General features: G+C 34.0%; 1 protein-coding gene across 2 annotated transcripts; it reads left to right on the plus strand.

The window, feature by feature from the left end:
* Positions 1-1,605: 1,605 nt before the first annotated feature.
* On the plus strand, positions 1,606-20,585 carry nrf1 (nuclear respiratory factor 1). Of its 2 annotated transcripts, none has more exons than XM_051108120.1 (11): positions 1,606-1,734; positions 3,864-4,113; positions 4,326-4,440; positions 5,825-5,951; positions 6,039-6,182; positions 9,041-9,199; positions 9,461-9,664; positions 11,647-11,748; positions 11,839-12,035; positions 13,788-13,912; positions 19,084-20,585. In XM_051108120.1, exons 2-11 carry the CDS (start codon positions 3,891-3,893, stop codon positions 19,242-19,244), a joined length of 1,557 nt encoding a protein of 518 aa, XP_050964077.1. In that variant the 5' UTR covers positions 1,606-1,734; positions 3,864-3,890; the 3' UTR covers positions 19,245-20,585. The 2 variants fall into 2 exon arrangements, with proteins under 2 accessions (XP_050964077.1, XP_050964078.1); XM_051108121.1 differs by having other exon boundaries at positions 11,878-12,035.
* Positions 20,586-24,712: the final 4,127 nt, after the last annotated feature.

The raw sequence follows: 24,712 nt of genomic DNA on the forward strand, positions 1-24,712 counted from the left end.
AATACCAGACATTTTATTTAAATAACAACAATAAAATATTCTTAAACTACATATATTAAAACTAAATTGTTACAAATTAATACATTTACATAATATACATTTAATTAATTAATTAAAATACATTTATATCTTTGTTATTATATTATTATGTGTTGCAGCATCCTGTGATCCAGCATCTATTAATTATTTTAGAAAGAGAAAGCATAACAAATATTAACAATAATGAACATTAACAATAAAAACAGATTTAAATAATCAAGTTATTATAAACGCAGTGCAATAACAAATAAAACGTATAATAAAAATGTAATACATAATTAACACATATTCACATTAGTTTAATTTGTGAATGATCATGTAAATCCAAGAATACATAAGGACAGATAACACATCTGAAAGCAATGCAGTTACAAATATTTAAAAAAAAAAAAAAATGCTTTTGCTAACATAAAGTATATATTTTGAACAACATATAGAAATCAGACCTTTAATTTAAATAACAATAAAATATATTCAAAATAAATATGTAAACACTACATCATTCAAAATAAATAATTCTGACAACATAATATAAAATATTTTATTATAACAAGATAAATATTAACAATAAAAATAGACTAAAATGATCAAAATAAAATTAATGCAATGATATAATAAATAAAATGTATAATGAAAAAGCAATAAATAATAAACATATATTGCACTATATTTAATAAACAACTTATTTGCATTAGTTTAATTTACAAAATATGAATGATACATCTGAAATCAATGCAGTTACAAATACACTGTTACACACAAAAAAAGTTTATTAATAATAAACAGTACGATTTCTAATGTTTTTTAACGAAGTCTCTTCTGCTCACCAAGCCTGCATTTATTTGATCCAAAGTACAGCAAAAACAGTAATTATTTTTTCTATATTAAAATAACTGTTTTCTATTTGGATATATTTTAAAATGTAATTTATTCCTGTGATTTCAAAGCTGAATTTTTAGCATCATTACTCCAGTCACATGATCCTTCAGAAATAATTTTAATATTCTGATTTGCTGCTCAAAACATCTATTATTATTATTATTATTATTATTATTATTATTATTCTTGTGTTGTCAGGTTTTTTGATGAATAGAAAGTCAAGAAGAACAGCATTTATCTGAAGAAGAAATCTTTTATAACATTATGCCTTTGGAATGAAAATTTATCTTTGATCACAGGAATAAATTACATTTTAAAAAGTTTTCAAACTGAAAAGTTTAGATAGTAAAAATATTTACAAATTTTACTGTTTTTGCTAAATACTGGATCAAATAAATGCAGGCTTGGTAAACAGAAGAGACTTCTTTTGACAGGTAGTGTAAATAACAAATCATCAAAAATGAATCATTTAAAAACAAATTAAAAACATTTTTTTTTTTCATCATTTTACTCCCTGTTGCACCAAGTGTTTCAAACAACTGTGCGTTTAAAAGACATCATTAACACAAATGAAATATGTCAGACTCATAGAAATGTCTATTTCCCAAACGTGCTGCACCGTCTTGTAGTACAGGTTGTAGTATGCAGAATGAGAGGGAGGGGCGGGGTTTGTTCCGTGCACGGCGCTCGGGGCCGCGCATGAGCCGCTGAGCCCAGGACGCGCGCACTCTGCTGCTCGTTCTTTGTCCTCCATTGCAGCTGGTGTTCGCAGCTCCGCCGCACAGCGCAGGCCCGAAGTAGCGCAGCCGCTCTGAGGTTAGTGCCCTACCGCGCAATCTCCAGCCATTTCAGCCCCGGCGCAGCCGCACCAAACAACCCGGCAGCGTTTGCCTTTCACACACTCAGATGCAGATCGCGACGATGCGAAACAGAACTTGGGATGATATCGAGCGCATTTGACAGGATGGCAATTATTTTTTTACCCCGCTTAAATTGGGGCAAAAAAATCATCATGGCGCAGTCGCAGGCCTTTGGCCTACTGAATTTAGATCGAATCGAAACGCTACTGTTTTGTCCAGATGCTAAATGGGATTTCAACGCTTGATAGCTTGTGTTTATATTCTTGCTCGGGGAAATCAAATCTGAATGCATGTTTAATATCATATTAGCACAACAGTGTTATCGATCTCTCGACTGTTTATATCGCTTTATATGGAGTCGACAACGGTGCCCGGCTAAATTTTATGTAAAATGATTTCAGATGTTTTGCAGCTTAACAGAATGCTTTCTCAACAAAACGTGTTTATAATAACAGTTTTGAAGTGCGTTAGTGTTTAATATTTCTAAAAAACTGCCCGCTCTCTTTACACGTAACTGTTATTATTCACAGTTTGAAAATAACCGCCATTTATGTGTTTGTTATTGATGCTGGACCGAACTAACGTTAGTCCATATCGATTCACTTATTCTGTGGATTAAAACATACCTTTTTAACGACTATCTGTGGTTGTTGAAATGTCTTGTCGTGTTTGTGAACGTTTTTCGTCAAAATGTAGCGTTTTCCAGAGCTTCACTGTCAGGCCGTTGAATTGAACATAATGATACTGTAGCTCCGCGAGCTGCTTCATTTATCTGTATGGATAATTCATAGCACCTACGTCATCTTTAGTCTTTCAAACATACGTTTTTATTATTGTTTTTTATTTTTAAAAAACGCAAAACGTTTAGTAAAATGTAATCCACGCTGCTTGCTGTCAGAGATGTGTCATTACAGTGTCATATTATTCAATAAAAAACATAATTTAAGATTTTCAATATGATGTGTCGTTTAGTTTGTCACTGATACAGCTGTAAATTCTTCCTGAAAATTAATATTGGTGTTTTCGTATGATTGCACATTGCAAAAATATAATATATACAGCAAATGTATAAGTTGTTACTAATATTGTTTACATTACTCTTTTCTACAGAAAGCAGTCAGGCTTATAGACGTTCCTTCTGGTCAAAACATTATTAAGTTAAAATAAATATTAATCTTCTGAACAAATTATGTTGATTTTATGTGATGATTAGTGCCCTCTAGTGGATTAATGTTTAAAGAAACGATGATATATGAAATGCTTTATGAAAATGAATATTAGAAGTGAATAGACAGGAACAGGCTCTTTTCCCCAAACACTAAATGTAAACTCTTTAGAGTAAATAGCTGATACTGAATCATTTATGGCTGATTAAGGTCAGTTTTTAACAACGAAATCCCATCCAGTGGCCCGGTTTTCTTGGATTCACCTTAAATTAAATGTTTTATACAATTTCAATATAAAAGCACATCTGCCAAGACTGTATTAATAGAATGTGTTGTTACACCATTGAACCATATGTATTAATAAAAGGTTCAAAAGTTTTTGAACAGTAAGATTTTTAATGTTTTTTATAGGAGTCTCCTCTGCTCACTAAGCCTGCATTTATTTGATCTAAAATACAGCTGTAATATTGTTAAATATTTTTTACTGTTTAAAATAACTGCTTTCTATTTGAATATATTTTAAAATGTAATTTATTCCTGTGATCAAAGCTACATTTTCAGCATCGTTATTCCAGTCACACACAGCGAATCTGAATATTAAAATGATTTCTGAAGGATCTTAAATCTTAAAATTCAAATTAAAAATAGTTATTTTAAATAGTAAAAATATTTCTAAATTTTATTGCTTTTGCTCTACTTTGAATCAAATAAATGCAGGCTTGGTGACTTATTTTAAAAACATTACAAATCTTACTGTTCAAAAACTTTTGACTGGTAGTGTATGTGTTTTAAATGCATATGCAAATGAAAATGCATGTATTCGAGCACCTCTCAAAATAATGACACTCCTTACTTACGAATCTAAACGAAGCTGTTACTTGTAGAATGTGTGCTAATATATTGTTTGTGTGCATCTTAGTGTGTTTGAGAGAAACTGTATCGGGTGATGGAAGACCACACGGTGCATCAGACGGAGCACATGACCACTATCGAGGCCCATGCCGTCGCTCAGCAGGTCGGGCAGGTGCACGTGGCCACGTACACAGAGCATGGCATGTTGAGCGCCGACGAGGATTCGCCCTCCTCGCCTGATGATGACGCTTACGACGACTCTGATATCCTCAACTCAACTGGAACTGATGAAGTCACAGCACATCTGGCTGCTGCAGGTAGGATCAGACTTGCTTTTATCAGACAAACCACTAGATGGCGCACTTAAACCATTAATCGTCAGCTGCCTTATAGCTCAGGATTGAGCAATTTCCAAGCTCATGGGTTTAAGTTCCATGGAATACACAAAGGGATGCTATGCATATCCTGAATAATTTAGATTGTCTAAAAACTATTTTATTTAGATTTTATTGCACTAAATTGTTTTCAGGGCCTGTTGGCATGGCAGCAGCCGCAGCTGTGGCAACAGGGAAGAAACGGAAACGGCCGCACATCTTTGAATCGAACCCTTCAATCCGTAAAAGACAACAGACTCGCTTGCTTAGGTGAACCTTTATTCTCAGTATTGTTCATTGTATTGTGGTTGAATATGAATGGTTTTCACAACACAAAATAAAATAACTTAGGAGATAGATTAAAAATGTACTGTTACCAGTATTAAGTGTTATTATTTAATTACTATTTTGATTATCACTTCATTTGTTTATTAATTCATATTTGAATTGGGTTTTACTTTTAAATTTACTTTTTTTTCTTTAGTAATTTTATGTGCTCTTCTCATTTTATTACTTCTTTTAAATATTTCTGTTTATCATTTTTAAGTTTAAGGTTAAGTAATTTCAGTACTTTAAATAATTGTAAAATTTAAATTAAAATATTAAATATATATATTACTATATATCTATGTATGTATGCATGTTTGTATAAGAAATAACATACTCTTACAGTGCTGTTTTCATTTTTCTATGCAGTTATAGAATTTATTTTTATTTTAAATTTGTTTCAGTTTTAGTTCAGATTTGTAGTTTTAGTCACTTTAATCTGCTTTTGTTATTTTTATAATAATAATAAAAAAAAAACATTAATTGTGCTATTTTGTGATATATTTTTTTTATTTGAGTACTTAAACATTTTTCAGTTAGTTGCCAAAGGGGGAAAAAAACCAATATCTAATATTTATATTTTAGTTCAGCATTTTTTCAACCAATCATGCAGAATCCAGTTAGCCTTCATTTTGTTTTAAATCTTTACTTTCATTTTAGTTCAATTTAGATATTTCAATTTTAGTTCTGATTTGTAATTTTAGTCATTTTAATCTGCTTTTGGTATTTTAGAATATTTAAAACGTTTGAGCTATTTTCTATTATTATTTATTTATTTAATTTTAGTCAATTTAATACTTAAACAAACATTTTTCAAAAACATTTTTTAAATGTAAATTTTTCATGTAATATTTATATTTTAACTCAGCATTTTTATAATTTTTTATAACATATGTTTACTGAGCTATTTCTTTATTTCCTCTTAACTCCTTTATTTTAATTTCCGTTTTAGTAATTTTAGTACCTAAACATTTTTCAGTTAGTTGCCAAGGAGGAAAAACTATTAAATGAAGTTTTATTAAATTCACATTTTTCATCTAATATTTATATTTTACTTCAGCTTTATCATTTCTTTTTTTTTTTTTTTTTTTTTTTTTTTTGCAGCTATTTGATATATAGTTATTCAGCTATTTTCTTTCTTTCTTTCTTTTAAAGATTTATATTGGCGTTTTTGCCTTTATGACTGGACAGTGTGACAAGAAAAATTTAAATTTTTTCATGGAATATTTATATTTTCGTTCAGCAGTTTTTTTCCAGTTATCCCTATTCCAATAAAATTGAATTTAATAGTTCACACCAACAACCCTGACTTTTACTACGTTCACAGGAAGCTGAGAGCAACTCTAGATGAGTACACGACACGGGTTGGCCAGCAGGCTATTGTGTTGTGCATCTCTCCCTCTAAACCCAACCCTGTGTTTAGAGTATTTGGAGCGGCACCATTAGAGAATGTGGTAAGTATATTTATTGTGCTTTTTGCCTTTATATCATTTGCACTGTTTCATCCATTTCATCCCTGTTTTGGCATGTCTTGTGGTCAGGTGAGAAAATACAAGAGCATGATACTGGAGGATCTGGAAAACGCTCTGGCAGAACACGCGCCCCCTGGTGGTGGAGAACTCAGCTCTGAACTGCCTCCACTGACTATCGACGGCATACCAGTGTCTGTGGACAAGATGACACAGGTGGGCAGCAGGTGGCACTATGGGCCAGGAATGCAAGTTATTGAGTCTTCTGCTTCTTGAGATGCAAATTTGACATTTTCTATGCTCATGGGGCGGCAGTTAATCAAGACAGAGAATAAGTCTCACTTCATCCACTGCAGGGCTTTTGCATAAGTTATTTAAAGCCTTTTAACCTGATATAAGACCACATAACCACTACATTTACAAGCTCGCCCCTTACTCGTTACCCCACATGCTGTTTGGGGCCGGACTGCTGATAGTTAGCATCCCTCAGGACAGACACACCTTGCTTGGTTTGTGGCAGTTGGAGGCAGGTCTGTGCAGGGATCATCAGGTGAGGCTTGTACGCCCGAGTAATTATCCGGCACATCGTGGCCGAGCACAGAGGTTTCTGATTGGCTCCCAAGTGGATTAAGAGCAGAGCTGGGGGAGGGAATGGGCGGCTGATCGGTGTGTTTGGGGCGTGAGATTCCTCTTAATTCCTTCGCCACGTAATTAGACCATCTGCACAAACACAAGGAAGAGCCTACAACTCATGATGCCGATATGGACAATCTGTTACATGACTTTAAACAGTGTACTTAACCATATTTAAGTTCAGACATTTAGGTTTAAGCAGTCATCATGATTTATTATTGCCTTTTATTTGTAATTATATATATATATATATATATATATATATAATTGTTTACATTTTATTTTTTTATTTATTAGGTTTATCAAGGATTTATTGTTTTTATATACATAGACAGAGCACATAGCTATTATATGTCTATATATATTTCTGTATGTGTAGTTATGCCTGAATATATTGATCTTTGTGAATACAGTGTTAATTTTTTTTTTTTTTTTTTTTTTTTTTTTTTTTTTCAAATATCTAACAGTCATGACTGGAAATATCATTTAAGTTAGTTGGTGTTTTGTAGGTTTTTTTTATATTTCAATTAATTAACTTTTTAGCTCTTCCTGAAGTCCTTCCTCACTAGCTCTTCGCCATGTTGTCGTCTGTCACCATCCAATGTCAGGCTTACAGCAATTGTGTTTGTGACAGTGAGAGAGCGGGAGGGAGGGAGAAGCTCTTTTGGGAACTGATTTATTCCTCCCAAGCCAAATTTAGCCTGTGATGTCGAGGTGAACAGACGTTGCTACAAGAGTGCTGTGCAGTACAATCCCTGGCCTGCCTATGGAATTACCAAGGGCACTGAGGGCGCTGGGATAAACTCCAACCTCACCCCCAGGATGGAGTTGTCACTGGGCTAATGGACTGCCCCATACAACTCAGTGTGGTTTTAGAAGTCAATGGACTTAATACGCTCCGTTTATTGTCATGTTAATAGCTTAACAATTTCTCACTATTTTTTTTTTTTTTTTTTTAATTAGCTTACATTTCAAATCTAACCAAAAGCAAGTTGGCAAAAAATGTGAATTTCAATTGGTTATGCACTACCAATCAAAAGTTTTTGAACAGTAAGAAGTCCCTTTAGCACACCAAGCCTGCATTTATTTGATCCAAAGTACAGCAAAGCAGTAAAATTTTGAAATATTTTTACTATTTAAAAGAACTGTTTTCTATAGATATATTTTAAAAAGTAATTCCTGTGATTAAAGCTAAATTTCCAGTACTCTTTAGAGTCACATGATCCTTCAGAAATGATTCTAATATGTTAATTTGCTGTTCAAGAAACATTTTTTAGTATTATTATTATTACCAATATTTAAAACAGTTGAGTACTATTTTTCAGGATTCTTTGATGAATAGAAAGATCCAAAGATCAGCATTTATCTGAAATAAAATGCTTTTGTAACATTGTACACTTTACTGGAGTCAGTATAATTTTTTTTTTTTTTTTGTGGGAAAGAAATTATAAAAATTCTTTTATTTAGCAAGGATCCTTTAAACTGATCAAAAGTGGTGGTAAAGATATTTATAATGTTACAAAAGATTTCTATTTCAGATAAATGCTGTTCTTCTGAACTTTCTATTCATCAAAGAAGCCTAAAATATACTCAGCTGTTACACGATGATAATAATAAATGTTTTTTTAGCAGCAAGTCAGAATATTAGAATGATTTCTGAAGGATTGTGTGACTGTAGTAACGATGCTAAAAAATCAGCTTTGAAATCACAGGAATAAATTCCATTTTAAAATATGTTTAAATAGATAAGTTATTTTAAATAGTTAAAATATATCAAAATTTTGCTGTTTTTGCTTTACTTTGGATCAAATAAATGCAGGTTTGGAGAGCAAAAACATGAAAAACCTTACTGTTCAAAAACTTTTGACTGGTAGAGAATATTTAGCATATTTTAATGTTTTAAAATATAATGTATCCATTTGATGTCAAAGCTGAATTAATATAATCTTCACTGTCACATGAACCTTCAGAAATCATTTTAATATGCTGATTTGCTGCTCAAGGAACTTTTTTTTTTTTTTTTTTTCTTTTTTTTAAACACTCACTTTTGATTAATTTAATGCATCTCTGCTGAATAAAAGTACTAATCTTAAACTTTTGAATGTCCTTATCCTATCCTTAAATGTTTTTTTCTTCTGGTCTACACAATCTATAGTTCAGTGGTGTACGTTCCATCCTCTCAATCTCCTGCAGTCAGTGGAGCCTCACCCATAGATTAGCCTTTAAATAGAAACCTAATAGTTTACTTTTAGCTTTTCACAAGCTATATGTGTGGACAGACTGTCTGCACTCAGCTGCTGAAGGAAGAGGAAAATCAATGGCTTGCTGTTTTCAAACTCTTTTCACACAGATTTGATTTTTTCCAGAGGCCATGCTTTGCTGTGCCACTCCCAGTATAAAATCTCTCACAGTGATTATGTGCACCCTTTGTTGCTTCGCAGGCCCAACTCCGAGCGTTCATTCCAGAAATGCTAAAGTACTCCACAGGCCGTGGGAAGCCTGGCTGGGGGAAAGAGAGCTGCAAGCCCATCTGGTGGCCGGAGGACATTCCTTGGGCCAACGTACGCAGCGACGTCCGAACAGAGGAGCAGAAACAGAGGGTAGTATTGGGTGCTATCTATGTATCTATACATGTATGTTTTTGCTTAAAATGTAAAAAATTAGTTGTATTTAGAGCCTGTTTACTTATGTTACATTTTATTGTATGAAAAATGCCACAAGTGATGACGCAAACAAATTATTAATATATCAGCTACACCGTAGTTTTGTCAGCTTTCTGCAAAATGACATCTGAATTGAAACAAATGTGCTAAAGCTTGCATCATCTTGACTTATGGAGGGCTTATTTCCGTTGGAAACAGGTGTCATGGACGCAAGCCCTGAGGACTATAGTTAAAAACTGCTATAAGCAGCATGGGAGAGAGGACCTGCTCTACGCCTTTGAGGACCAGGTCACCACACAACAAGTTGCCACAACAGCCACACACAGCATTGCGCACCTGGTGCCGTCACAGACTGTAGTGCAGACTATCAGTAATCCTGATGGAACAGTCTCGCTCATTCAGGTGAGCTCAGGTCCCAGCTGTGGGAACAACTACACGGTTGTTTTTCACTACGACATAAACTCGCTCCACTGGAGGACTTCATTTAGATCAGGGGGAGACCAAAATATTGAATAATAGCTAATAAGTCATATTAAGGTCAACATGACAATATACATTTACTATTTATTTCTTGAATACATGCAACACAATTTAAAAAAAATAATTTTTTTTAAATAAATGTTTTTTTTTTTTTCCATTATATTGATCAAAAGTGGGAAAGATGAAGCCCGTGTCCACCACTGAATACATAGTTAAAAAAAGGCAATTGCAACTTTTATCTCACAATTTGAACTTTTTTCCTTGCAGTTGCAAATTTACATTTCACAATTCTGACTTTTTTCTCAGATTTGAGATAAACTCCAAAAATTGCGAGATGTAAACTTGCAGTTCTGATATTTTTTTTCAGAATTGTATGATACAAACTCACAGTTGTGAGTTATAAAGTCAGTATTGGGTGATATAAGTTCACAAATGCTTAAATCTCCCAATTCTGACTTTATAACTCGCAACTGTGAGTTAAGTCAGAATTGTGAGATATAAACTCGCAATTCTGAGAACGTAGTCTTTTTTTCCCTTCAAAATTGGACTTTATAACTCATAATTGCGAGTTTATATCTTATAATTCTGACTTTATAACTCAGTTATAAAATTGTGAAAAAAAAAGAATTGCGAGATATAAACTTGGAAGTGCAAGAAAAAAATACTTTACAATTCTGACTTTTTTTCTTGCAATTCTGAGTTTATATCTCGCTATTCTGACTTATATTCTGACATATTGTTTATATCAGAGTTTATATCATGCAATTGCAAGTTTGTATTGTGCATTTCTGGGAAAAAAATAAGAATTGCAAGATATAAACTCGGAATTGCGAGGGAAAAAAAGTGTCCGAATTCACAATTCTTTTTTTTTTTTTTTTCCTCAGAAATGTGAGTTTATAACTCGCTATTCTAATTTATAACTCGAAATTGTTTATATCAGAATTTATATTATGCAATTCTGAGAAAAAAGTCAGAATTGCAGGTTTGTTTTGCACAATTCTGAGTAAAAAAATAAGAATTTTGACATATAAACTCGGAATTGTGAGGGGGAAAAAAGGGAAATTTTTTTTTTTTTTTCTCTCGCAATTCAGACTTTTTTCCCATAAATGCGAGTTTAAGTTGCTATTCTGACTTTCTATCAGAATTTATATCTTGCAATTCTAGAAAAAAGTAAAGAAGGAAAAAAAAAAGAATTGTGAGATTAAACTTGGAATTGCAAAAAAAAAAAAAAAATTGTGAATTTTTGGTTTGTTTTTCTCGCAATTCTGACTTTTTTCCCTCAAATGCAAGTTTATATCTTGCTATTAAAACTTATAACTCACAATTGTTTATATCATGCAATTCTGGAAAAAAAAGTCAGATTTGCAAGTTTTGTATCGCGCAATTCTGAGAAAAATTAATAACTGCAAGATATAAACTCGGAATTGCAAGAAAAAAGTCAGAACTGTAAGAGCTTGCAATTACCTTTTTTTATTCAGTGGTGGAAACGGGCTTCCATCGAAAAGACTTGTTACCAATATAATACAGTACAATGTTACCAAAAAATCTCTTCAATAAAATGTTGTTCTTTTGCCATATTTATACCTCCAACAATCCTGAAAGAAATGTGCCTTGGTTTCAACAATAGTGTTAAGCTGCACAGCTGTTTTTAATACTGATAATAATAATGTGCTTTGAGCACAAGTCGGCCTATTACAATGATTTCTGAAGGATCATGTGACACTGAAAACTGGAGTAATGGATGCTGAAAATTCATCGCAGAAATAAATAAATTCATATGGAAAAGTTTTGTTATGCTTCTAATATGATTAAATAATTAAAAATGTAAACTCTCTAGTGGTCACATTACAGTTTTTAAATAGTATTGCAACAGTATTCTAATATCCAAATGAACTAATCCATAGGTTGGCACAGGAGCCACGGTCGCAACACTGGCAGATGCGTCAGAATTGCCAGGCACAGTGACGGTGGCCCAGGTGAATTACTCCACAGTGACAGATGGAGAGGTAACGTCAACACTCTTTCTTTCCTGAATATTTCATTAACTTGCATCTTGTGCGTTTTCTCCTGTCCTTACACACATCCTGTGCTTTTAGGTGATATCTTTCCCTTCACACCTCTCATGTGTTTCTAAGGTGGAACAGAATTGGGCCACACTACAGGGAGGCGAGATGACCATCCAAACAACGCAACCATCGGAGGCCACGCAGGCTGTGGCCTCCTTAGCCGAAGCTGCGGTCGCTGCCTCGCAAGAGATGCAGCAGGGGGCAACTGTTACCATGGCACTCAACAGGTACTCATGGGAAGTAGCGGTAAAGTCGGGGTCGGAGAAAGAGAGAAAGGAAATACTGAACCGCAGCAGCATCTAGGTGCAGGTTTATGTCCCCAGGGTCTTGTTACCTGAGCCTGTTCTCCTGTTTATCACAAGCAGGTAGCAGCCCAGAAATACAGCACAGCGGGAACAATTGGTTCATACTCCATTCCCACAACAATTAGGCTGAGGAGGCATTGTTTTCTGCTCAGCAGCCTTCATTAAAGCAGTAAATCCACCGTCAGTCTGCTGAGCATAGTCAGGACATCTATAAACGGAACTAAAAAAAATTTTTTTTTTCTCTACTAAATCCCTGTATCAATGTAAATAGTCTAATTTTTAGTATTATCTCAAAGGAAGTCATAATAGACAGCATTTAAAATCTATTTGGTATAGAAGCCCATGTGTATCATGCAAGATAATCGTGCTTTGTTCAATTTAAATTATGTAATAATAATAACAATTTCCATTTTGTCAATTTCATCTTTCATCTCATAATTAAGATTTATTATAATTAGGAAATTATGACTTTGTGGAAAATATGACTGGTCAGTTTCAGCTTTTTCATAATTATGATTTATGCATTTCAATTTAGATTTTTTTATATCAAAATTACGACTTAATATGTTAAAATAACGACAAACTTTGTCAAAATTATGGGTTGTAAGCTTCAGCTTTTCATGTCAGCTTATGTGTCAATTTTTTATCTTATCTCATAATTATAACACAAAATCTTGAAATAATGATAAACTGTCAAAATTATGACTTGTCAGTTTCAGCTTTTCACGTCAGGATTGTCTTAATTGTTTCAATTTTGACTTGGTGTCATTATTTCAACTTTTTATCTCATAATTACGACTCCAAATGTTAAAATAATGACAGACTTTGTCAAAATTATGACTTGTCAATTTCAGCTTTACATTGTGAGCTGTCGTAATTATGACTTGCGTGTTTCAATTTTGACTGTATCTCATTATTTCAACCTTTTTATTTTATAATTACGACTCAAAATGTTGAAAAAAATGACAAACCTTGTCAGAATTGTCATATACAGACATACAGCATTGTCAGAATTATGACTTATGTTTCAATTTTGACTTCTTATCTTATTATTTTAGCTTTTCATCTCATAATTACCCTCAAAATGTTAAAATTATGACAAATTTTGTGGAAATTATGACTTGTCAGTTTTAGCTTTTCATATCAGCTTTGTCATTATTATGACTTATTTCCATTTTGACACTTTATCTCTTTATTTCAACTTTTTATATCATAATTGCGAGGCATGTCAGTTTTGATTTTGTCATAATTATGACTTCGAATGTCAATTTCAGCTTTATGTTTCATAATTAAAAATTAGAAAGTCTCAATTATGGCATACTATGACTTGTCAATTTTGGCTATTCATGTCAATTTCCATTTTGACATTTTCAGATTTTTCTTTCTTAATTATTTACCAAATTTTTTCTAAAGTGACAGTAATGGGCTTTTACGTATTTTGGACATCTATTATGAGAGTCAGAAGAGCTTGTATAGGACAGTGGTTGTTATTTTCTGATGCCTTTTGAGTGACGTCCTGCACTAGGGGGCAGTACACACCAATCCACATTAATGCTTTTCAAATCCTGGTTAAATCTTGTATAAAGTATTGCGTGTTTATGAAAGTAGGGCTTTTGTTAGATTATTTCCTAATTTTTTTTTTATGTGTGTGTGTGTGTGTGTGTGTGTTTGCAGTGAAGCAGCAGCTCACGCAGTGGCGACATTAGCAGAAGCGACTCTTCAGGGCGGAGGACAGATCGTGTTAGCAGGAGAAACGGCGGCCGCAGTTGGAGCTTTAACTGGCGTCCCGGATGGCAGTGGTACGAACCTCCTTTATATCACAAGCAATCACATTTACACTCTTTACCCTCCTGGTACGCTCGTTGGGTCAAGCTGAAACACAACAAAGTGCAAAGTTTAGGGTGGGCAAACATATGAAAAAACATCCCTATTGTCATTACTCGTCTAGGTATGTGAGGGCATGTATGCCCCTCATGTAAGGTGTGTCAGAGCGTGAGGAAGCCCGTGGAGGTCTACTGTAATCCCCAGGGTGTTTGTGGGACAGATGGTGTGTGTGTGACCTGTGTCACAGACTCCAGCCTCTACACTTCTCGCTAATCCTCGCTTTGCTTCAACCACTAAGCGCTCTGCATATGCACGGCAGCCTCCAGTACTAGTGCTTACACATGCATTAGAAGGCATGTTACAGTGGAATAGCAGGACTAATGTGTAGTGGAGGTATTCGTTATGGTGTAGAGAACTGGCACATGACACGTTTTCTCTTTTAGCTACAATATATTGGAAGTTCAGTTGAAAGAACTAGAATATCATCAAAAATATATGCATTTTTGTGTTCTGACCATAGCATTCTATTTGCAACCCATTTTTTCCCATAATATGACATTTCTGATGTAAGCGAAAATGGAAAATTATTGCAGAGAAAGGGCAAGTAATAAGATTTTTATTTAAGTTTACAAAGACAAATATTTTTTAGGGATGCACTAAAATTCTGGCCAATGCAATAAGCCAATAAATCTTTTGAGGTTACGGCTAACAATTAATAAATAATAATAAAATGCTTTACAATAAGGTTCCATTTGATAACATTAGTTAAGACATACCTTTAACATGAACTGTGAAAAATAATTCAAAATTATAATTGTGTTTCGTAATTTTAGCATTACTAATATATTATTAAAAAAATGTTAATATTTAATGGACTCAAGCTAGTGTGAAATAACAATTTTTTTTTTTTTTTTTATTAACTAAAATTCACAAAGATTAATAAATACTTTAACAAATGCAAAAGTATTGCTCATGCTAGTTAATGTATTAACTAATGGGACCTCATAGCAAAGACAAAATTCTGTAGTAATTAATAAAATTGATAAAAAAAAAAAATAGCACTTATTATGGATTCAACTGTAACAATTAAAATCATCCAGTATCGGACAATATGTATTTAATATTTACTGACAACAGTCGATATGGTGCGATATGATGCACTCTTTTTTTCTTTTATAATAATTCATTGACAGCAAAGCAAGGAACATGCATTAGTTAAATTAAAATTATGACATTAAAAGTCAAAAGTATGACATGAGTTGAAATTATAAGGTACTAAGTCATAAGATTTTAACAAGTCATAATTATGAGATTAAAAAGTGAAAACAATTACAATTTGGACATTTAAATTCTTAAGTAGAACTGAAGTTAAAATAAGGTACTAAATCATTAATTTAAAAAATAAAACAATTATGAGATAAGTCAAAACAATTAAAATTGATACATTTGTGTGACATGAGTGGAAATTACAAGGTACTATATCACAAGATTTTAAAAAGTCATAATTATGAGAAAAATGTGCCTGATCAAATTGGGACATTAAAAGTCATAAGCATGACATGAGTTGAAATTATAAGGTACAAAGTCACAACAAGATTTTAAAAAGTCATAATTATGAGATAAAACAACAAAATTATAACATAAAAAGTCAAAACAATTCAAATTGGGACACTAAAAGTAATAAGTATGGCATGAATTGAACTTATAAGGTACTAAGTCATGAAAAGAGGAAAATTATTAGACAAAAAGTTAATTATAAAAAATTGACGCCATAATTTAGAAGTTTTCATAATGACTTTTTAATCATGATTGTGATTTAGACTTTGCATCATAGTAAGATAACGAACAAGGACAGTTGATTTAGTGCATCCTTAATTTGTTTGTTTATTTATTGCAGTTAATTAACAGTAAGACCGTGAATGTGCATTAACAAACTAATTGTCCATTTTAATGTAATGTTGAAAATGATTCTGCTTTAAGTTGGTCCAATCATACCTAGCCATTTCCCAGTGACCTATCTTACCTAGTGTCCTGACTTACCCCATTGCCTCCAGTGACCAATGAGAAGCCCCCCCCTCTTCCCTCTTCTAACCCACCAGGAACCCTCTTAAAGGGCTTTGATCCTCTCCATTATCAGTGCATAGTCTAATCACAGAGCCAGCTGTCAGCACCGGGAAGCCCAGTCTATAAAACACACACACGCTCACATGACATTAAGAGAATAGACAGGAGCAAGGGGTGTATTTAAACATAAAAGCTGATTAGCAGGCATTAAAACTACATTTAAAGACATGGGTGTCAGTGCCTTTCCCCACTCCTGGTATAAATATTCGACCGTGGTTGTTATATTTTATGTGTATTGGGTCACTCAAATGTACAAGTTTAGGTTTATTAGGAATCGTACAGTGAAATATAATTTGGCTAACATATTGAATTAAGTGTTTTAGGGAGATTGTAGACTCACTATCTCTTAATTGACGATCTGTTGATTTATTTTCACATCTTTTTTTTTTGTTTTTTTGTGAATGAAGGAAAAGAGTTGCATGATAAGAGGATGTCGCTTTATATAACACTGTACTGACCTTCCCTGGAAAGGTTAGTTGTGTACAGAGAATACTAGTACGCCCCGTTTCCGACATGCGTAACCGAGCGTGTTGACTGCTCATCTGAACCAGCAGTGAGTCCCAGAGAGCAGTCTTTGCCCAAAATTAGGCCCTCACCTTTAAACTACGCAATTAACCCTAATTTACGCTTCAGCACTGGGAGGCTTGGGGAGAGAGTGTAGTCAACAACAGACACTTGACGGACAGCCAGCGTTTATTGACCTTATTCAATCAGCGAAATGGCAGTGCGGGTGCAGCTTTGAAGTGGCTGGTCTGAGGTAATCGTGACTGATTTACGTTTCCTGCTCCAGTGCCCCTCTTTTGCTCCGTAAGCCTCGTAGAAACCCTCAGTGTCAGTGTGATTGAGGGTTTGTAGGCACTCGACTCAAAAAACAATGCTTCCAAACTCCTTGTCAATTATTGAGACATGACGTGATTACGAGAAATCAGAGCATTTGGATTGAGTCACTCATGCCGTGTGGAGAAAATGATTTTCTGATGTGCTTTTTAAGGCGTGAATCTCACAAAGAAATATCTGAGTATATGAACATACGTGTGTGTGTGTGTGTGTGTGTGTGTGTGTGTGTGTGTGTGTATACACACACACACAATATTATTCAGTTGTTATTTAAGTATTGTCATATTTATTTATCCATTATTTTATATTTATATTTATATTTTTATATATATATATATATATATATATATATATATATAAAAAATTGTTTTTAATTGACAATTATTAGGAAACTTCTTAGTCATTGTTTTTATACTTTATTTTAAGAATGTTACAGTTTTTTATATAGTTAGTACTTATCTAGTAATTTACAGTAATTTAAATTAGGTGAGTTGCTTCGTGAGTTGTCCTTAAAATTTGCCTATTTTTATTACTATTACTTATTTATTGTATTTTGTGATTAATATTTCTTGATAGGTTTCATGAGATTGAATAGAATTAAACTGATTCTTCAGAAATGAGACAAAATGGTCAATTTTTGTCATGCCTGTTTGGCAAGATGGATTTAACGTCAAAATTCAGGTGTTATTTTTTTTTTTTAAATAGTTAAATATTAAATCATATTTTTTTTTATATATTTTAATATGAATTAGGTTTTATAGTTTTATTTATGACAATGATTAGGAAACTCAATTCTCATTGTTTTTATACAATATTATAGGAACTTTACCATTTAAATGTATATAATTAGTATTAAAATTAGTATTAAAAATGAGCCTCATTTTATTTATTTATTTTGTATTTCGTGATTAATATTTCTTGACAGGTTTTGTGAGAATTGAATCGATTTGAAAGGATTCTAGGGCAATAACACAATTTTTATTAAATATTTTTGTAATATTTAAGTGTTAAATCATTTTTTTTTAGATTTTAATAAGTATTTTGTTTTATTAGTTTAAGTTATGACAATGATTAGAAGACTTACAAGAACTTTACCATTTACATTTATTTAATTAGTATTTATTTTAATTTACTGTAATTCAAATTAGGTGGGTTTGCCTACGTTGTCCTTAAAAATGAGCCTCATTTTATTTTATTTATTCATTTATTGTATTTTGTGATTAATATTTCTTGACCGGTTTTGTGAGAACTGAATAGAATTGAAAGGATTCTGGGGCAATAAGACAAAATGCTTTAAAAAATGATGCCTGTTTAAGACACATTTAACATCAAAATTCTAAAAAAAAATCTAAAATTCTACATTTTTAATTCAGATTAGGTGGGTTGCTTAAGTTGACCTTTTACTGATCTCCTTTTGTGTTAAGATGTGATTATAAGCAACTTCTAGCTTGGGTAGATTGTGTCTGCTTGAAAAGATGAAGTAACTCATAGGATAAATGGCAAGTTTGATTGAAATTTGAGCCTTTCCTTGAGACGCTGGGACAGGGTTGCGCATCATGAGACTATTTTAGGCACGCTTCTGTCAAAATAAACACGTAATGCACAAATCCAGTGCCCTACAGATACCTTCCCCCTTAACTGTAAAACTTACTGGATAGGTTAACTAGTCGCAGTTGGTTCTGACCTTCCGCTTTGCCCATATGAGTTTGCAGCCCAGACAGATTGGCTACCCTGCCGCCCGTTCGCCCCATGTGACTGCAGCAGTAATCCAGGCTGCTCCGCTCACAGCTGGGCATAGAAAAGAGAGGTAGATTGAGAAAGAGAGAGAGGGGTTTACCTCAAAAGAGAGAGAGAGAGAAACGGAAGCTGGGAGCGGCCGCCTCAATTACTCCATTGTTCCGCATTGCAGTGTGATGCAGTAGCCCTGCCCTCAGCCCGCTTTTTAGGGCCGGCCCCGTCCACGTAGCACGCAAACTCTAACATGGCCGCTCAATTGCGCACACGCTCTGCGGCCTCATCCGACCGCACTTCAAAAGTCCCCTCCCTCCGGCTGTCTCAAATAACAACTACGAACGTCCCAAACCACCAGGCCGCCACCTACGCTGATGACATCACAGTTGTGCTAAGCATCTTCAGCTAAAACAGTTTGTACCAACAAATGTAACGGGTCTATGTCTCATTCCAGGTCTCGTCCAGATTCCAGTCAGCATGTATCAGACTGTCGTCACCAGTTTGGCCCAGGGAAATCGACCCGTTCAGGTGGCCATGGCTCCCGTAGCCACTCGTATCGACAACACGGTTACGCTTGACGGACAGGCGGTGGAAGTGGTGACCCTAGAACAGTGACATACTCTACCCCTGCAGGTGTGTGGGACAGGACCTTCGGCGCCTATGTAAAATAGCTGCTGGAATAAAGTGTAAAAATAATATTTGGACCTGTTCACATACATCTGCAGGGGGGTTGGAACGTTTTTTCTTGTTATTTTGTACATTGTACACAGTTCGTTGTCTTTTCTTTTTTTTTTTTTTTTTTTTCCTAGTGTTTGTTAATGTTATTTTTTTTTAGCTAATGTTTGATTCATGTATTGCAGAGGATACTTAGAAATTACAGGCTAATTGTTTCTGTACAATTGCAATGAAAGAAAACAATCAACCACATTTTCAGCCTTCAAAAACTGGCATAATTTGTTATTTTCTTCCCTTACATGATTTGTGTTGGTCATTCTGGATATTTCCTCAGTTTTTAATCTAGGTTTGCATATGCGTGTATATATATTGTGAAGCATCTTGTGCCATATTTGAGTCATTTCATTAATATATTATGTGTAAATTGCATTACGATTTTAGTGTTAGATCCCATTGACTACTGAGATGCATGTTTTTTTTTTTCTTTTTGTCAGTCTGTATAATGTAGAATTCTTTGTATGCATTTCACATAACTCCAAATGTAAAAAAAAAATGTATGACCTTGAATGATTATGTGGTATATTGAATGAGACCACCATTTCCTGTCGGTACAGAATTGTTCTGAAATTTGAGCACTCAGTGCTATCTATAGACTTTCACTGAATTGTACTATTAATCGATAACTATAAATGTTGACGACTTACCAGTGATGAGGCTGAAGATGTAGCGCTCCATATCGTTCAACTTTTATACTTCGGAACATGAACAGAACTTGTGGTATATTAGCATTTTGAATTCTGTTATGAAACTGCTGGGGAAAATGTTTTATTTATTTTTATTTATTTTTCCTTAATGTTTTTGTTTAGATGTGTGCTCATATCCTTGAACAACACATTCACATATTGAAAAAGATTAGAGGACGTATTCTGATCTTACTGCATATATTGCGAAGTGAAACCATAAATTCATATCTTTTTCTTTATCTCTCAAGCTTTTCTGTATTGTTTCAATGCAAATTTGTGTGGCAAATATGGATGTTTTGTTACTGTTTAGCACCTCTGCTACCCATAACCCATCACGTTTTCTGCTCCTGGTCGGATTGAATTTTTATACGACTGTAAAACCTCAGAACGAGATCCTTTTTATGTACATTTTGTAAAATATAAGGTTTGATGAAACTGAGCTTTCCTGTGTTGCTGGTGAAAGAATGATGGTGACATTGGCAGAGTTTGTCTCTCCCTTTTTATCCAGTCTTGGAAATAAAATGGCCACTATTCAGAATTGTGCCTTTGAAAATCATTACGCAAAAATAATCATTATGTGACATAAAGAGCTTTTGCTTTTAGAATACATGAGAGTACATAATATTTGAGGGAGTTCACTAGGGCTGGGTTCTGACACATTCACATTTTGATTCAATTCTGATTCACAAGCATTCGATTCGATTCCCAATTTGTTTTGATATAGATCATATTGGATATATATCAGGTACAGTACTATCAACTACTGCTGTAAAACAGGCCTACATGAGAGTTAGTTGTACTACATTACTATAGCCTAATATTGACGGTTAAAAATAACTATACAAACGCTTAAATTATACTGTTTTAATAATAATACAGTTACTATTACATAATTACATTTCTACTCCAATTCGATTTTTGAAATTCAAACATCTAAACGGTGGCTGTCATAAAAACTACGGATTTATTCAAACATAAACATGAAAATATGCTATATGGTGCATATATTTAGCAAAATGCTACTTTCTGGAGTTTGTTTTTTATGTTCACGGAGTTTAGTTTTTTTTTTTTATGTTTTTTTCTGAGGTAAATTTGACGTTACGTGACATATTGTTTACAAGCTGTCATGCTGACGCCATTTCGCGGTATAAACAGACTGATTGGGACTACATGAGACAGGATACAGATTTCGGTAAGTTGTACTCTTTCTTTTAACATACCTTTGGATGTTCATTCATGTTATTTCGTGCTGAAACCGGTATTTAAGCGGAGGAGATGATCAGTTTATGTCCGCTTCTGTTGAACTAAGGCGCTGACGTTACCGCGACCGGTCACTCCATATTAACAGCGCCAAACGTCATGTATTCTTTTAATATTGTAATAAAATGAACTGAATTTAAATCTAAGATGTTGTTTTATATTAAAAGTAACAATGCACAACGCTTATTGTGATTTATTGGACAAATATTCTACTGAAAACAGGCCAGACTAATCGAGTATTGAGGTTTTAAGAATCGATTTCTTTTTGTTTCTCGCTTAAAATCGAGAAATCAATATTTTGAATCCAGCCCTAAAACTCACAGTGCCATAACAGTTCATTATATTCCAAATTAGTTAATATTTGGCTTCAATGGGAGCTATGCAGTGAGTTCAACAGGTGTTTTGTATCATACTTACAGTTGAGGTCAAAAGTTTACATACACCTTGCAGAATCTGCAAAATTGTAATTATTTTACCAAAATAAGAGGAATCATACAAAATGTGTGCTTTTTTAATTTAGTACTGACCTAAATAACATGTTTTGCATAAAAGATGTTTATAGTTCACAAAAAAAAAATAGTTTAATTTATAAAAATGCCCCTGTTCAAAAATTTACATACACTTTATTCTTAATACCTGAACAGCTGGGGTTTTTTTTTTCGTTTAGTGATAGTTATTAATGAGTCCCTTGTTTCTTCTGAACAGTTAACCTACCTGCTGTTCTTCAGAAAATTCTTCAGATCCCACAAATTCTTTGTTTTTTTAGGAATTTTGTGTATGTGAACCCCTTTCCAACAATGACTGTATGATTTTGAAATCTTTCTTTTCAAAGAGAACAACTGAGGGACTCATATGCAACTATTACAGAAGTTTCAAACACTCACTGATGCTTCAGGAGGAAACACAATGCATTAAGAGAAAGGGGTGTAAACTTTTAAACAGAATGAAGATGTGTACATTTTTCTTATTTTTCCTAAATATTGTATTTTTTCATTTAGTACATGTTTCCCAGAAGACAAAATAAGTTACATTAACCCAGATATTAAAATTCAAATAGTTTTCATGTGATTCATCTTATTCTGGTCAGTACTAAATAAAAAATAACACGCATTTTGTATGATTCCTGTTATTTTGGTAATATTAACATTTTGCAGATTCTGCAAGGTGTATGTAAACTTTTGACTTCAACTGTTCACATTGCTATACTGTGTATTTTAGCACAGCTGGAATGCTGTATTGACCAATCAGCATCCAGAACCATAACTTCATGACCCATACTAAATCAAATAGTGTCATGAATCCCAAAGTTTGAGACCAAAATCAATATAGATTGATGATTTATGTCACTCATCCTACTAGTCAGGGTCATTAGACTTCGTCCACTTTTTTTATGAAGTTAAATAATCTCATCACGAAAACTCCATGACCTCTTTTCCAAAAAACACATGGTGACATCCGCACCCCACCTCCAGCTTGTTGTGATGGATGGGGCTCCTGTTGCATCATAAGCCCTGATCCCTCCCCTCCTGGCTAAAACCTGGATTTAGGGCCTGTGTCCTTCTGCCGAGGGAGGAAGAGGAGGAGGGAAACGCACTAATCCATCAGGCACCGCACACATCCCAGCATCCCACTCCGCTTCCAGATTATCAGCGCGGAGCAGCACGATCAAAGAGAGATGTAAAGCGTGTGACTGTCTAATCCCTGTCCGACCACATCCGTTCTGAACAGAGCAAAACGAGAGGGAGACGTTAAGGGAAGCGTGTAGGGAGAGCGAGGACTTGTGTGTTTGTGGTTTCCAGGTCATGGTGGCAGCTGGCAGGAGCTGCTCAGCGCACGCGTGCGTCAGTCGTGAGCTGCAGATTAAGGGACTCTTATTAGCACGCTTTCTGAGAATCAGCCCCTGGCCCCGCCCTCATCCCGTCCAAGTGCTCGGGCCAATCTGTTCCTCAGTCGGGGCCGTGTTCACAGAACAGCGTTCAGCTCTAATCCGAATACATAACCACAATTCTATCTTAACATCAGAGTGTTACGTACCTGATTTAAGTGTGATGTCATATGTAAGATCATTGACAAGTGTAGTGCAATCACTGAGCAAATTTTTGCATAGCAGATACTTATGTAACCCAAATACAAAGGGTTCCAAAGGGTTGTATTTTTCTAATTTAATACATTAAAAAAATAAATAATGTTTTTAAAAAATAACATTTTTAAGTTTTACATTTCACAACATTTATTAATTTAGGTTAATTCATAAATATAGATTTGTGTACTTAGCTAATACTACAGTTGGATAGACAGACTGGAAATTACTGGCAAGAGCTTTGCTAACACAAACAGGCCAAAGTTACCATAACACTCTGTCTCAAAGCTGTAAATGTATAGGAATCCTCATTAGTTTTATCTTTTTATGAGGGTTGCCATTAGCCTGGACAAATGCTAAATGGCCGTCTGGTGGTATTGTGTCATCAGGGGAATATGGGGCAGAGGTATTGATTGTGTTAAGGAGAGGATATGGCTCTGACGGGGCTGACGGCTCCAGTCTCGGCAGGGGGCTTGTTCTTCCAGCCTGGAGCTGCACAAACTCTGTGGCAGAGCTTTAATCTCTACTAATCGTATCTTAATACACACTACATCCCTCTGGCCCTCTCTCTTACACACACACACACACACACACACATACACATGTGCATGCTAGCTGTATCTCTGAACTAATGGATTATCCTCTCTACTAAACCTAACCTACCTGTCTGTCTATCTATTTAATTGATATATTATTATGAAAATATTCAAATTGTTATTTAGAAATCTATCAATCTATGTGTGATTATAATATCCAGAATCATTCATATCATCTATCTGTCTATCTGTAATTATATGTTATTCAGAATATTTGGAAATCTGTCTATCAGTCCATCAGTCCATCCATCCATTTATCTATCCACTTATAAATCTATCTTCCATCCATTCGTTCATCCATTTATTCAGAATATTCAAAAATTCTGATTGATAATATTCAGTATATCAGAAATCTGTCTATATTTGATTATGATATCTATCTGTCTATCCATCTATCTGTCTATCTATCTGTAATTACAATGCTATTCAGAATATTTGGAAATCTGTCTATCAGTCCATCAGTCCATCCATCCATTTATCTATCCACTTATAAATCTATCTTCCATCCATTCGTTCATCCATTTATTCAATATATTTAAAAAAATCTGATTGATAATATTCAGTATATTCAGAAATCTGTCTGATTATGATATCTGTCTATCTATCTTATCCATTTATCTGTAATGATGTTATTCAGACTATTTGGAAATCTGTCTATCGATCTGTCAGTCCACCCATCCATTCATCTATCCATTTATTCATCTATCTTCCATCTGTTCGTCCATCCAT

This window comes from Labeo rohita, chromosome 4, assembly GCF_022985175.1.
Source record: "Labeo rohita strain BAU-BD-2019 chromosome 4, IGBB_LRoh.1.0, whole genome shotgun sequence".
Classification (NCBI taxonomy): Eukaryota; Metazoa; Chordata; class Actinopteri; order Cypriniformes; family Cyprinidae; genus Labeo; species Labeo rohita.